The 16,481-nt window shown below is 46.5% G+C and overlaps 1 protein-coding gene across 5 annotated transcripts in view; it reads right to left on the bottom strand.

Moving 5' to 3' along the window:
• MAP7D2 (MAP7 domain containing 2) overlaps positions 1–16,481 on the bottom strand; it is a 102,026-nt gene that overhangs the window by 39,356 nt on the left and 46,189 nt on the right. For 3 of the 5 annotated variants that reach the window (XM_055564360.1, XM_055564359.1, XM_055564358.1), the window contains exons 2-4: positions 10,401–10,478; positions 8,807–8,970; positions 1,948–2,062 (exon numbers count right to left, since the gene is read on the bottom strand). In XM_055564360.1, coding sequence (XP_055420335.1) covers positions 1,948–2,062; positions 8,807–8,970; positions 10,401–10,478 — 357 coding nt within the window. Of the gene's footprint in view, positions 1–974; positions 1,074–1,947; positions 2,063–8,806; positions 8,971–10,400; positions 10,479–16,481 lie in introns of all 5 variants that reach the window. The other 2 variants (XM_055564357.1, XM_055564356.1) reach the window with 2 other exon arrangements.

Here is a 16,481-nt window from a genome sequence, read left to right as displayed (position 1 = left end):
GGTATGATTTCCAAGGAGTAATTGCCAATTCTACCTGCCCCTCTCTGTGGGTGGAAGGCCAGTGCCCACATGACAATGAATGTGGTCCAGGCAGCAAAGACTCTGCTATTCAGCAGCACCAATAAAAATTATTCTTTGTCAAAGAAATGCTGGAAATCAAGGATATTTATTCCTACTGCTATAATTTGACCTTCTGGGTAGGTGGTAAACATTGGATCCTTTACATCTTGTTTTTTCTTTGCCACCCAAAGATGGGTTGAATTTCTGAAGTCATCATTAAATGGGAGCAAGGTTTTGCTAGTTCTGTTCTTGATCTAGACCCTAAGAATTTCCCAGGCCTGTATACAAAACAGAGAGCCTATTAGAGACAGGAAATCAAGAACGAAGCCAATTTATCTCCTTGTCTGGATTCACAGTGTTAGTACTGATAAACTCAAATGCCTCTATAGGAATCCATAACATTCATACCTGCTGCTGCTGCTGCTGCTAAGTCACTTCAGTCGTGTCCGACTCTGTATAACCCCATAGACGGCAGCCCACCAAGCTCCGCTGTCCCTGGGATTCTCTAGGCAAGAACACTGGAGTGGGTTGCCATTTCCTTCTCCAATACATACCTAACACTGTATAATTATAGGTTTTGGTGACCAGAAGTGACTGAAATACACTACTACTTAATGCCTAAAACCAGTGATACATGAGAGTGTTAAAGATCTAAGTGCACAGAAGTCAAACACTGACAATATTTTCAAGGCAGAAGTTAGTGAGCTAAAGATGAAATGTCTCCAGGGTGCTAGGATGTAAGGCATGCATGTTCCACGATGACAAATAAAGAAATATGGGCACGTCATTTGTATCTCTAGAAAAAAAGTTCTAAGAAATCAATTGCAAAAGTGTTCCAGACAGACACAGTGATGGAGGAGGGTGACCAGGACAGTCATCACAAAACGCCATGGCACAGTGATGCTCAAATATACCGTTGGTTGACTCAGCAGCGGCGGCAGTGGTCCCTGGGTCCAAAGGGAGGGTGCTGGCTGCTAAACCTAGAGGAGGGGGTGGGGTATTTCCTGATTCACCTACACAGCAAAAAAAAAAATCAGACCAAAAAGAGGTAAAAGAAAAAAGTTCCAATTTCTGGTTGACTCTAGCTTGTATTAGGAAATTAGAAAAAGTAACTGGGATGGGTTGTTAACTTCTCCAGATTAAAACAGAAAAGTATATTCACTGACAAAAGGTTGTGTATGCTAAGTCACTTCGGTCGTAAGAACAATATAATAAAGTCATGAAACTGTACCACACATGTTAACTCATTTGCTCTAGGAAAGAGTTGGTATACAACTCCTGCATAACATAATGGCAGACACAGAAAAGAAGACACTAAAAAGATGGCAAAGCCACCCAGGGACTAGTAACAATCCATACATTAAATTAAACATCTGAAAATTTAAAGATGAGTATGAACTGGATAATGAAATAAATAAGTCACCTTGAAACAAAACTGAAAGAGCAACAGAAATAAATGATGTGGAGTGAAGAACCCCAGCCCCCTTTAGGGGTTACTGCTGCTCAGCCTTTCCCAGTCAAGCTGTAGCCATGACTTAGTCCACAGCCACTGACCTTCCCTGAAATCAGGTTACGTCTGGGCTTGCTAGGTGGATCCAATTAACCAGATTCTACATTCATTTTCTTTGCTTTTTCTTTTGCTTTACCTCAAAGCCCAGTTACTGTATCAACTGCTGTTTGCAAGCAAGAAGAATGAACAGATCTCTTTCACAAGAAATGCATACACAGAAAGCTTGGCAACTTTAAACATCACATCTGAAAAAGGTACCTGTAGACCGGTATAAAGCACCCCTAGATCCTGTGGGTGCTGGTCTGCCCATGGTCTCCCCTTCCTGCCCCGAGATCTCCCCACTGGGCCCTGCGATGCAAGGACAGTCTTTCACTCACCATCACGTCCTCCGGGCCCGGCAGCCAGTGATGCTCCTCCCGACGAGCACTTCTTCTTCAGCTCCAGCTGCTGCGAGCGCTCCAGAGACCTGCGCATCATCGCCTCCAGCCGCTCCTGTCCAGTTCATGCAAGAGAGAGCAGCATTAAGCACCCAGCCCCACCGCACTGCTGTGCCTCTGCGTGGGCGTGAGTCACCAGACAGGGCTCTCTGCTCTGCATCCAAAACCCAGGCACGCGTGCTCGCCCCACCACACCAGCGCTTTCTTAGTGGGCGGAGAGTAAACGCTGCGGCTACTGCGGGCTCCCAGCGTCAACACCTCTCCCTTCCCTGGAGAGAGGCGGCTGCTGCAGCAGCCAGGCTTTGATTTGGTTAAGAATAGTGCCAGGCCAGAGTTAACTCCTTGACACCAATCCCATCCAGCAGAACTGGAATTGTGCTCTAGAACCAACTGCATCCTCTCGAGTTGAAAAGCATACAGCACTATGATTTGAGCAAACTGAAATTAAGATATAATTTGAATTTTAGTAGCCTTAAGCATAACTTTTTGGGGTGATACACCATGACTTTGAAGTCTATTTTACAAGGTCCCATTTTCATCTTAGAACTTCTTAAAGGGGAATTAACTGTGTTCTCCATTGTAACACTTTTCTGCTCGTGATACATAGTATTCTGGGGATAATACTGCAGATTTCAAAATTTAAAAAGACACAAGAGTAGGGAAACTTGTGACTACAAAATTAAGCATTTATGTATTCTCACATGTAGATGGGGGGAAGGGGGGAAGAACTAAACAGTTTTTAGCCAGAAGATAAAAACAACAACCAGGTTTCTCTCCTAACAGAGCATTTATCAAAAGCACACACCTGTACTAACCCAACCATTCTTTTCATAAAGTTGGGCCTGATTGCTGGCAAATCTCTCCTCGGCACTGGAGTGAAGCTGTCCTAATTATGTGCTCCCCACAACCTCAATGACACTGCAAATCCCAAATCCACTCCCTGCCTCCACTGGAGAAAGTCTGCAGGGTAAGCAGTTACATGGACACCTTTTCACCCTCATAAAACTAACCCTGAGGTGCTGGGCTAATCTAGTAGAACTTGAAACCCAAAATATATTATTTTCTCATGGCTTAAATAAAGAAGTGAGCAAAATTAATTTAGAGCAGCACCAAAGAAGTGACTATGACTTAAGAAGTGGGGAAAGGCTCCTTTATTTCACTCACTTGAAACACAGAAAGGCCACTTAGGAGGCACGTGGATCTGCCTTTCTGTCCATACCAGAGGAATGAGATGAGCATTCTCCACATCGCAGACTCTGCTGCATAATTCTTCCTCCAAAGAGCACTGCACTAAAAGATGGCCTCTTCAGGGACCTATGAGCAGAAAGGGTATTTCTTTCCTCCAGTAAATCTCAGATTTGTATTTGCTATTAACTGTGCACTAGTTTCTGGCTGAGACTCTACAATCATGAGTGTGCATTTCCTGGCAGAATCCTGTCCTCACGACCCTGGCCCATTAAATTCTCATAGTTAGTCCCAGCAGTTTGTACAAGAAAAGATAGGGGCTTGGAGGAACTAGAACTTCTTAACTATTTGAGGACTGAAGTCTGGTCACTCAAGATTGGAGCTCAACGGTATTTCATTATGTAGATTTAGCATCAAGTATTTAACTTTTCTAAATGAAATCAGTCCTGAATATTCATTGGAAGGACTGATGCTGAAACTCCAATACTTTGGCCACCTGATGGGAAGAACTGACTCATTAGAAAAGACCCTGATGCTTGGAAAGACTGAAGGCAGGAGAAGGGGACCAGAGAGGATGAGATGGTTGGATGGCATTACCAACTCAATAGACATGAGTTTGAGTAAGCTCAGGGAGTTGGTGATGGACAGGGAAGCCTGGCGTGCTGCAGTCCATGGGGTCGCAAAGAGTGGGACACAAGTGAGTGACTGAACTGAACTGATTTAACTAATGACCTAATCTAAGTGTTGAAATCTTTCACCTCAGAGTGAATTTAGTGTTGAGTGGGTTATGGGAGACTGCCTACATGCCAGAAGGACCTCACAAGATAGTTGCTCATCTATTTGGACACTAATGAGAACTAAGAACACCAAGACTGATCAGCCAGCCACATCACTGAACAGCTATCTAGGGGCATAACCATAAGGGAATGCCATCCACAGCCAGACCTACTCCTGAGTCAGTAAGTTACCTTTAGAAAAAATACCTGTCATCCATCCCCAATCCACTGAGCTGCTCCAAACTCTACCATGAGAGATTAATTCCTTTGAAACATAAGCAGGCTTATGAAAATGACATTACCCCTGAGAGAAGACACAATCACTTTGTGTCTTCCACTTTGGGGGAGATGATGAAAAATAGGCGATAACCAAGGTCTCTGGTGGCTCAGTGGTAAAGAATTTGACTGCCAATGCGGGAGATGTGGGTTTGATCCCTGATCGGGGAAGATCCCCTGGAGAAGGAAATGGCAACCCACTCCAGTACCCTTGATTGGGAAATCCCATGGACAGAGGAGCCTGGCGGGCTCCAGTCCATGGGGTCACACAGTCAGACATGACTTAGCAACTGAACAACAACAAACCAAGCTCTATGGTGAGTGGGCTTATAAAACCCGAAGTTGTCAGAATGGGATGATGCTTTTTCCAAACATGTCAAACCAAAACTTCACTCTTATTAGAGGTTAGTCCTATTTGGTTCCGTATAACATAGTATGTGTGTGGATCTTTCTGTTTGAGCCTTCCTGTGATAAGACTGTAAAGAATCCTAGATTTAGAGTCAGAAGATATGAATTCAAATCCCACTTCTGCCTGCTATCTTTTAGCCCCATGATTCTGAGTAAATCATTTGATGCCGTCTTTGGGCATTAGTTCCCTCGTCTATAAAATGGGGATGATATTACCTATATTACAGGTCATTCAAATTTACAAGATAATAGCAAGCATAATAAGTCCAATGCTAACTGGATCCAAATTTGATGAGGAGGATTGTTAACATGGCAATTTCGAGCAGTGGTTCTCAAACATGAGTGAGCTTGCATCAGAATCCCCTGGAGGGCTTGTTAAAACACAGTTGCTGTGCCCCACAGCCAGAGTTTGAGTCAGCAGGTCCAAGGTGAACATCCTGAGAATACATTTCTGACAAATTTCCAGGAGATGTTGATACTGTTGGTCTTGGGATGGTACTGAGAACCACTGGTTAGAAGAAAGCTTGAGCACAAGGCAGCATGTTGAGAAACTTCAATCACATCAGAAGAACAGTATTAATAAATATCAGAGCTGCATACTGCAAATCCTGCCAAGTTCTAGCTCTCCTGAGTATCATCTGATCATCAACAGAGGATGGTGAAAGGGCAACGTAGACTCTTGTCCCTAGAATGTTCTCTCCTGGGTGGGGCTTAGCGGAAGGAAGGAATGAGGGCAACTTACCCTTGACCCCTTGAGGTCTGGCCCTAGATATGCCTGGATGAGCTTAACAGGAGAACCATGACCAGGGTGACGCTCTGAGTTGGCCAAGCAGTATAAAAAGCCTGTGGCAGGGCTCGGCCTGACCACTGTTACCCAGACAGCTATCTCAGACAGGAGTAGAGGGCTGACACGCCTTCCCCGTTGCCCTTACTCCATGCATTCTGGGAGTGATAGAGTGGGGACAAGCCCCCAAATGGTCCTAAGCAGGGCTCCGTGGAGGGCCTTTTTCTCTGGAAACAGACATGCACATCTGGCTAGAAAGCTATGTAATCACCATGGCCCTATGCCAGCCAATGCCCTCTAAGAGCAGCCAGCTCTCATCTTAAGAAGTTTTCATTTAGTTGAGTTCAGAAAGGTCTTGTTTTTACAATCAGCCTGGTGGGTTTTGTTAGGTATCAAGCAAGAAGAAGATGAGAAGCTGTGATGTGTTAAAGTAACTTACAGAGATGAAGGTACTCTTTGAAAGAGGCCTTTCCTGGTTATCTGTTTAGCAGGAGGAACAAGGAGTTGGTTCCGAGTCATGAAACTATACTTCCCTGAGTGGAGAAAGGTGAGTATACTGTGCTGTCACCCTTAACCCAGGGAGGTTAAGGTTCTGGTTCCAGAAGCTTGATGCTTGGGAGCTATGTGGCATGTGAGGGTTTCAAGAACCCACCTTGAGGAGAAGGCAGCCTGCAGCAAGAGAATGAGCTCAAGGTCAGGCTGCCAAGTGGACACTAGACTCCCCCTTCCCTAGGACAGGCCTGCCTACCTTCTAGCCTTTGACACCTCTGGGAGCTTCTGTGGTGTCAGAGAGGAGGCATCCACGCCAAGTCTGGGGCTCACCTGCACAGATGTGAGGTGTTACCAAGAGTGATAGCAAGACCAACAACCCTAGGAACCTGGAGCCAGGGCAGGGCTGGTGGGGAGGTGAGGAGTCAACAGGCCTTTTCTGAGCTTCTAACATCAGACTGGAGAGGCAGGAGTTGGTGGGGAACACACTTTCTAGCAAACTAGAGGAGCAAAATGGAGTGAACCATCTTCCTATAGAGGCTTCTCCCTGGTTGACAGAGATGGGCCCTGACAGAAAGGACTGAGATAATCCTGGCATTGTGGAGCATCTCCACAGCCACGTGCCAAGCAGAGAGCAGCCCTCGCAAAAGATCTCCAGTGAACCATGGAGGTAAATGCAAAGGCTTTCCTTCAGAAAGGCTCCCGCAGCAGAGAGCTATCCATCCCCTCCAAAGATCCCTCACGAGAATGCCAGTCGGACCTCAGCCCCAGCAAAGCAGTGATGACCAGGCTGTATGTGCAGAGTCCCTGATCTCCACTGAGGTCTCCTGGGGCTCTAAGGGCAGGAGCAGGTGGGGCAGGGAGCCCACTGCTTCCTCAGGTTGCTCTGCACCCATGGGAGGCCCAGCTCTCAGTCTTGCACTGCTGCGTCCGGGGAAAAGGGGATGAAAGCTTGGCGTGTGTTTGCCAGCCACAGGCAGGCAGGCCGCCCCAGTGCCTACCATCATCACATAAGGGGTGAATGGGAGCAGACAAAGCAAATAGGAAATTAGCCCGAGCACAAGCACTACCAAGTCAGCTGCATCAGGACTAACCAGCTGGCATGACATTCCCTCATCTGCAAGAGACTGGAGTCCGATGTAAAATGATTGACTTAAAATGCCTCTGGCACTGTTGTTCAATTAAAATAAAAGAGTACAGAATGCCTCAGAGGCGGGCCTGTATGGCACTGTCAGGTGTGGTGCAGGCTAAGGAAGTGTCTCCTGTGTCTCTGAGGCACCCTTTCCTGGAAATAGCAGTGACAAGCATTCCCTGCAATTAGCAGTCCCGCAGGGGTCAGGAGTGGAAGTGGAGGGAACAGGGAGCTGTGAGCCAAGGATGGGAGTATAGGAAGAAAGGGGCAAGCGAATCCAGCAACTCACGACAAATGCCCAGGCTGGGAAAGGAGAGGTCCGTCCTGGTCACTGAAACAGCCCAGCTCACTGTGGCTTTTCTCTTGGTCTCCACACCCTGTGCCACCATCTTTTCTGGGTAGCTCTCTCTTGACCATGCTTCAGCCAAGGTCAGCTGAAGTCAGTGAAGGGAGCAGTTATTCTGCACTAGTGCTTTGACGGCACTTTTACAAAAGTCACCTTCTTTAACTCCTGTGACCACCTCTCTGCTCTGGGCTGAGAAGAATGAGTTCTTAGAGGGGCTGTGGGACTTGGCCTTGGCTGCCGGCTGCTTAAGTGGGAGAGCTGGGATTTGCACCAGGAGCTTGCAAAGGCACATAGGGATCTGGCTGAGACAGCAATAGTGAACTGTGACTAAGACCTTGCCTCAGGCCTCCATCCGCTAAGAGGAACAAAGAAGTTGCCACTTAAGCCTGTCTGCTGTGGCCAAAGATGGTTCTAATTGTGTGTATGTGTGCATGATTGTGGGGGTTTTTTAAGTTAAAAAAAAAAAGACCAAAGGGTAAAGACAGTGATAATTCAGAGATTTAAAAGAAATACTGAATTTATACCAACATCTCTGTATCTTATGGGCTTCCCTGGTGGCTCAGATGGTAAAGAATCTGCCTGCAATGCAGGAGACCCAGGTTTGATCCCTGAGTCAGGAAGATCTCCTGGAGAAGGGAATGGCTACCCACTCCAGTATTTTTGCCTGGAGAATCCCATGGACAGAAGAGCCTGGTGGGCTACAGTCCATGGGGTCTCTAAGAGTCAGACACGACTGAGCAACTAACACTTCCACTTTTCACTCTATCTTACAGTGCTGGCAATTAACAAACCTCTATATTGTTCATAGTAAATGATGAGTCACTATACCTTATGAATAAAAAATGATCATCACCTGATACAAGGCTATGATTATACTCTTAAAATATATTTGTTAAGAAAATCTATACCCCAAATATGCTTTCTAAATATACTTTCAGAGTTTAGTAATAAAGGACTCTGTCAGGTAATTACATTCCATTTCTTTTTTAAAACATAACTAGAGAGAAAAGATGATTAAAGCAAGACCTGCATTAAAATATAAATAGACTAGCATATTTGTATTGGAAGGTAGGCTATTTGATTTTCCAGCAGTGACTACAAGATCACATTACCCTCTACACTCACAGCCCTTCCTCCAGCTTCGTGTCTGCCCCAGAAGCATGGATGCCTCGAGTAACCCTCAGGTGGATGTCACTCAGTCCCCACCCATAATCCCCTCTGAGTCTTATCATCAAAGAAGACATCTGAAAGAGGTCTTGGAGTCCACCAAGTCCACCCCCTGCACTTCAGAAACAAAGAAATTAAGGCCCAGAGAGGCCAACCAGCTTATCTGAGGTCACACAGCAATAAACTGCTAAGTTGAATGGATCTGTCTCTTTGCTCCTGTTCCGGCCAGCCCTCACCTCCTCCTCCCGGAGCTTCTGCTTCCTCTTCTCCTCCACAGCCGCCCTCTTCTGCTCCTCTCGCTGCCGCTGCTCTTCCAGCTTCTTCCATCGCTCCTCAATTTGCTTTTCATACTGGAGCTTGGCTCTCTTCTGTTTCTCCAGGATTTGCTGCTCCCGGGCAGCTGCGGGAAGGAAGGCAGAAAAAATGTGTCATTACCGGAGCACCCCATGCCATTTGGCTTAATACCAACAATGCAGAAGTGAGACTGAACCCCAAAAAGGAGCCCAGAGGGATCGTAGGCTGCAGTAACTGAGAGGAAGGGTTCTGGCACCTCTACCACTAGCTGGGTGACCCCAGGCCTATTAGCCACGTCTTCTGTCTGCCTCAGTTTCCTCCTCTGCGAGGTGGGGATGTACAACATCACAGCGTTGTGGAGACCGAATGAGACAATGCAGAGAAAGTAGACAGTCACTGCCCCTACACGTGGGAGCTCTGTCTGTCATCACCATCAAGTCAGACTTGTCCCAAAGGCTAGGACACGTCGGGGATTGAGAAATGAGAGCTATCAGGGTATCTTCATTCAGGGCACATTAGCTGTACATACACCGCACACCAGATGCTGAACTGGGTGAGAGTAAACAGAAGAGGATGAACAGGACTGCCTTCCTTCTTGAGACATGTACTAAAGGGCCTTAACTCCACCTGGCCAAGCAGGCAAGGGTTCCCTGCTGCTGCTGCTGCTGCTGCTACTGCTAAGTCGCTTCAGTTGTGTCCGACTCTGTGCGACCCCATAGACGGCAGCCCACCAGGCTCCCCCGTCCCTGGGATTCTCCAGGCAAGAACACTGGAGCGGGTTGCCATTTCCTTCTCCAATGCATGAAAGTGAAAAGTGAAAGTGAAGTCACTCAGTCGTGTCCAAATCTTAGCGACCCCATGGACTGCAGCCCACCAGGCTCCTCCGTCCATGGGATTTTCCAGGCAAGAGTACTGGAGTGGGGTGCCATTGCCTTCTCCAAGGTTCCTGGGAGGATGCAATGTCTGAGGTGACCAGGAGGAGGCAGTCAAGGTGAAGGATTCACAAGCTCCTCTTCCGTCTCAGTGCCCTAGGAAAGCCACTCTCTACCTACCTGAGGCACCCTGTGGGGAACAGCCCTGATGCTTCTGTCCATGGCCTGCAAGGTAGGACAGCCTTTCCCAATAGGACAGCCTTTCCCAATTGGTTCCCTGTCCTAACATAGAAATGGCCTTCTGTGTTGATTTCCTCTGTTCCTCCAAGGATGGCCCTTCAGCTGCCCTGGGCAGAGGTCACCTGAAGAGGGGGGTGGTGTGCAGAGAATGTCTCTTGTTCTTCAGCACCCTAGCCACAGCCGTAGTGCAGTGCCAGTAACAGAGCTTCAACACGTGCTCAGTGAGTAAATCAACTGCCCTGAGAATTATGTAATATCTGTGAGCAGACCAGTGGTAGTGATGGTTTGCTCCCAGTTTTCCACATTGACCTAGCAACTGTCCCAGTTCTTTTCTCATTTAGTCACAAATTTCTAAGAGTCCTGAGAAAAGACACCATCACATCTCTACTCCCTTGGACTTAAACAGCCAAAGTGCACAACTTACCAAGACATTTTTCTCTTTCTTCTCGTCTTTCTTTAGCTAGTCGTTGTCTCTCATCGGATTTTAAAAATCCTTCCATGCCTACAAGAGAGAAAACACCATCAAAGGCTTCACTCTCCCCATCTTCTGAGTGCCAGGGGGCGCTGGGGCCACACCCTGGGTCTGGACACACGCACACATCAGCATCAACATCACTTCACCTGCAGAGTGAAGTGATCCATCACTCCCTACCACAGGGGAGGATGGCCCAGACCTGAGAGTTGAGGAGCGGTAGCTGTGGCTGTCACGCTCACCCGCCAAACTGGGCTCAAGTGGCCCCAGGCCAGCCCTGGAGAACTAACCTTCCTCCTAGTTCTCTGGCTCCAGGCCTGGCCCCAGAGGAGTCAGAAAGCTCAATAAGGGACAGGCCTGGCAACATGCAGAAAAGCCTACCAGGCTTCCCCTGGTCTGGCTCACAGGGGAAGGCAGATGCATAAAAGAAGACACGATTATTACACAAATTATTGTTATTATTAGGGCTTCCCTGGTGGCTCAGATGGTAAAGCATCTGCCTGCAATGTGGGAGACCCAGGTTTGATCCCTGGGTTGGGAAGATCCCTGGAGAAGGAAATGGCAACCCACTCCAATATTCTTGCCTGGAAAATTCCGTGGATTGAGGAGCCTGGTGGGCTAACAGTCCACAGGGCCGCAAAGAGTCGGACATGACTGAGTGACTTCGCTTTTTTACTTTTATTATTATTAGTGAACATTCAGCTTTCTGGAAGAAGACAACTGCTGAGGGGCATGTATGAGTGAGCTGGAAAAAAGTAACGCTCAAGTTTGATTTTGGTTCTACTAAGTTTGCTCCCATGTCAATCTTAGCATTTTAGAATCACAAAGAAGGAATATAATGCACTTCTGTTTACTTGTTATTTCATTTTGTTTTATTATCAGTACAAGAAATAAAATGGAACAAATGGCAATTCCCACCTAAAATGTCTGGGAAACATCCCAGGAGCTCCGCATCTCCACTCATCTTGTACAGGACCCTAAAGGGCTTTCTGAAGCAAAGATGAAATGATCTTCCCAGTTGTTTTAGGATTAAAAATAATTTACTGTGCTTGCTCTGATCATTACTGATCATTCATTAGTATTACTTACACAGTGGTCAAGGACCACATTCTGGAGAAACTGGCTTTAGTGCTGCTATAACCGGACTGATGTGCCCAGTGCCTGGGTCTCTTCTGTGGTAATATCACAGCTGACTTCACGGCATGTGCCTTTCAGGGGTGTGCCTTCCACTGCCCAGGAGAGGGGCCTGGAGGCTTGGACCGCAGAGCAGCAGCAGGAATGCGGATAAGGATGGATGTGATAAGCTCTGGGTTGTCACAATTCCCCACAACCATCTAATTTTGCAGCCTGGATTATGCAGCAGGGATATTAAAGCTCAAGAGAGAAGTCTTGGAAAATCAACTCAAGTGCCACTTCCCATTAAAAAAAAACTGAAGTATAGTTACCTTCCAGTGTTGTGTGTCACTTTCAGGTGTACAGCAAAGTGGTTCAGTTATACATGTACATACACACATATATATATTGCTTCATATTCTTTTCTACTATAGGTTATTACAAGATACTGAACATAGTTCCTTGTGCTATACAGTAGGTCCTTGCTGATTATCTATTTAATATACAGTAGTGCATGTATGTTAATCACAAACTCCTATTTTATCTCTATCCCCCTTTCCTCTTTTAGTAATGATAAGTTTGTTTTCTATGTCTGGAGTTTATTTCTGTTTTGTAAATAAGTTCATTTGGTTTTTGTCAACTCTTAATCATTACGATTAATGATTAATGGCATCACTGACTTGATAGACATGAGTTTGAGCAAGCTCCGGGAGTTGGTAAAGGACAGGGAAGCCTGGAGTGCTGCAGTCCATGGGGTTGTAAAGAGTCAGACACAACCGAACTGAACTGAACTACAATGGTACCAATGACATGAACAGCATCAAGAATTTAAATGCCCAACTTCTCAGCTCATCAGTGCTGCTCTCCCAGTCTGACCCCTTTCCCTTACATCCCCTGAACTTGTATGAACTCCACTCACCTTCAAGAGCCCACAGTTTCCCAGATCCATGAACCTCTGTGCTCTCACATTGCTTGCAGAACCCTAATTTCATTCTGCTTAGCTGTAGAGCACTGTCTCCCTGCAGGGAGTGAGGGCCTACTGAGCCAAGGGCAGGTCTGCATCTCTGGGTCAACCCACTTGGGCCACATCCTACCCCCACAAGCCTCAAGGTGCATACACAACACTCAAAGACAGGAATGTGGTCAGTGGTAGGGTAGAGGGGAGAGAAAGCCAGATTTCTCCATGATGATTCTCTAAACATTTTCAAGCTCTAGTCTCTACCTTAAGCACTTGATTAATAAGGATTTGTTCTGTGTGAAAAGCTACAAAGAGAAGCCAACAACCCCTGGACAGATGCTGGCAACAGCACCCACTTCTACCCTCCAGATCTAAGATGCAGACTGAGAACCACTGAAAGTATTCTTTGAACAGAAAAAAAAAGAGGAAAATCTGAGGGAAAAAGGCCAAGCATATTTGAAATTGGCCATGATACCTTAAGGCTTTACCAACAGAAGGATGTCTGTTGCAGAGATATGCATGATTTTAGGCTGCCCCCTTGTGGGCACTTGTAAGAGTCACACCCTCAAATCATTTTTCAGAAAATCTTCATTATCAGGCTCATAGTCATGACCTGTTTTGTCATAACAGGAGGCTACAATGTACGAAACAAGTCCACTGCTTGAATTTACTTGGCCCAATCACCCCATGATGACAGAGGTACTATTATGACCCTCATCTTACAGGTACAAAAAAGGTACACAGAGGTTAACTTGTTCAAGGTTACACCATCAGAAAGTGGAGATGCAGATTCCAACCTAAGAACCTGACTCCAGGACTCACACTCTTAATCACTGCTTTCTCACGTGGCAAAAGAGGAAACGTAATAGCTCGATCTCAGCATTGATGAACGAATGCTTCGTGGCTTTCTGAGACTCTATTATACACAAGGAACAAGTTCCATCCTTGTCCCAAGAATGCATATGCAAATTCGGAGAGAAGTGCAAGACCAACTCATTAGAGAAGTACTGATTAAGCACTACTGTGAGCTGGGCACTGGCCAGCTGTGAACAGATGTGCTAAGTATTTGCTTCCTCTTCAAACTGATGGTTTGGAAATGTTTGGATGCTGCGTGGGGAAAGGGGATAGCCTGATGACCCCGGGGGCAGCCGTGCCACGGAATTTTGCTTGGGCCCCACTGAGGGGGAGAAAATGACTCAGTCCAAGGTGGGTAACCTAGAATCTCTATACGCTCTCACATGGCAGTGACAAGCCATTTTTCTCTGTTTAAGATAATAAAGATTAAATGCAAGGAACAATTCTGTTCCTCCATCACACTGGGCCTGTTTCAGGCACTCACTAGCCACATGAGGCTGTCAGCCACAGTACTGAAAAACAGTGAACCAGGAACCTCAAGGCTCACTCTCGTGATTCACACGTAACTGCCCTGGGACACACACAAATGAAGAAGAATTCAGCGTCCAATCAAGGTTGAGTTTTGCTGGGTGAGTAAGACTGTGGTAAGGCATCATTCTTCTACATAGCATCTGCCTCTCCTGATTAAAAGAACTGTCAAGCAATCATTTCTAGAATATCCATTTGAGGAGAAGCCAAATAATTATATCTCCATTTCCACCTCATGATCCCTGATGAACCTCTGGGGACCTCTGCCAAGAGGTTCTACCCAAAGGATGAAGGGGTACAGCACAAAGCAGACAGCCCCTATGTGTCTGGGGGCGTGGACCTGACCAGTTAGCATCACTGCAGCAACACAGCCTGAGAAGTCGAGGCAGACTATGATTCACAGGCCCAGGGCAAGTGACCTCAATACATGAATGCTAACACCACCAGGAGACTTCCACTAAAGACATGGGTATGGGTGGGTGTGTATGTGTGTGGGTGCGTGTGTGTGTTCAGTTGCTTAGTCGTGTGCAACTCCTTGTGAACTCATGGACTGAAGTCCACCAGGCTCCTCTGTTCCTCGGCTTTCCCAGGCAAGAATACTGGAGTGGGTTGCCACTCCCTTCTCCAGAGATCTTCCCAACCCAGGGACCAAACCTGAGTCTCCTGCATTGGCAGTGGTGACTTGAGCCAGGGTTAGCAACCCTAGCTTTGAGAGCTACTATTGCACTGAGAGTTAGTTCAGTTCAGTTGCTCAGTCATGTCTGACTCTTTGTGACCTCAGGGACTGCAGCATGCCAGGCTTCCCTGTCCATCACTAACTCCTGGAGCTTGCTCAAACTTTTGTCCATTGAGTCGGTGATGCCATCCAACCATCTCATCTTCTGTTGTCCCCTTCTCCCACCTTCAATCTTTCCCAGCATCAGGGTCTTTTCCAATGAGTCAGTTCTTCGCATCAGGTGGCCAAAGTATTGGAGTTTCAGCTTCACCATCAGTCTTCCAATGAATATTCAGGACTGATCTCCTTTAGGATGGACTGGTTGGATCTCCCTGCAGTCCAAGGGACTCTCAAGAGTCTTCTCCAACACCACAGTTTAAAAGCATCAAATTTTCAGAGCTCAGCTTTCTTTATGGTCCAACTCTCACATCCACACATGACTACTGGAAAAAGCATAGCTGTGACTAGATGGACCTTTGTTGGCAAAGTAATGTCTCTGCTTTTTAATATGCTGTCTAGGTTGGTCACAGCTTTTCTTCCAAGGAGCAAGTGTCTTAATTTCATGGCTGCAGTCACCATCTGCAGTGATTTTGGAGCCCAAGAAAATAAGTCTGTCACTGATTCCATTGTTTCCCCATTTATTTGGAAGTGATGGGACACCCCATGAAGTGGTGGGACAGGATGCCATGATCTTTGTTTTTTGAATGTTGAGTTTTCAGCCAGTTTTTTCACTCTCCTCTTTCATTTTCATCAGGAGGCTCTTTAGTTCCTCTTTGCTTTCTGTCATAAGGGTGTTGGCATCTGCATGTTGGAGAAGGCAATGGCACCCCACTCTAGTACTCTTGCCTGGAAAATCCCACGGACAGAGGAGCCTGGTGGGCTGCAGTCCATGGGGTTGCTAAGAGTCGCACACCACTGAGCGACTTCACTTTCACTTTTCACTTTCATGCATTGGAGAAGGAAATGGCAACCCACTCCAGTGTTCTTGCCTGGACAATCCCAAGGACAGGAGAGCCTGGTGGGCTGCCATCTATGGGGTCACACAGAGTTGGACACGACTAAGGCGACTTAGCAGCAGCAGCAGCAGCATTTGCATATCTGAGGTTGTTGATATTTCTCCCTGCAATCTTGATTCCAGCTTGTGCTTCATCCAGCCTGGCATTTCACATGATGTACTCTGCATATAAGTTAAATAAGCAGGATGACAATATAAAGCCCTGACGTACTCCTTTCCCAATTTGGAACCAGTCTGTTGTTCCACGTCTGGTTCTAAATGTTGCTTCTTGATCTGCATACAGATTTCTCAGGAGGCAGGTAATGTGGTCTGGGAGTCCCATATCTTTAAGAATCTTCCAGTTTGTTGTGATCCACACAGTCAAAGGCTTTGGCGTAGTCAATAAAGCAGAAGTAGATGTTCTTCTGAAACTCTCTTGCTTTTTCGATGATCCAGCAGATGTGCTGGCAATTTGATCTCTGGTTCCTCTGCCTTTTCTAAAACCAGCTTGAACGTCTGGAAGTTCACGATTCATGTACTGTTGAAGCCTGGCTTGGAGCATTTTGAGCATTACTTTACTAGTGTGTGAGATGAGTGCAATTGTGCGGTAGTTTGAGCATTCTTTGGCATTGACTTTATTTGGGATTGGAATGAAAAGTGACCTTTTCCAGTCCTGTGGCCACTGCTGAGTTTTCCAAGTTTGCTGGCATATTGAGTGCAGCACTTTCACAGCATCATCTTCCAGGATTTGAAATAGCTCAACTGGAATTCCATCACCTCCACTAGATTTGTTCGTAGTGATGGTTCCTAAGGCCCACTTGACTTTGCACTCTAGGATGTCCGGATTAGGTGAGTGATCATACCATCGTG

Source organism: Bubalus kerabau, chromosome X (genome assembly GCF_029407905.1).
Source record: "Bubalus kerabau isolate K-KA32 ecotype Philippines breed swamp buffalo chromosome X, PCC_UOA_SB_1v2, whole genome shotgun sequence".
NCBI lineage: Eukaryota > Metazoa > Chordata > Mammalia > Artiodactyla > Bovidae > Bubalus > Bubalus kerabau.
This window is presented reverse-complemented; position numbering and strand designations above follow the sequence as displayed.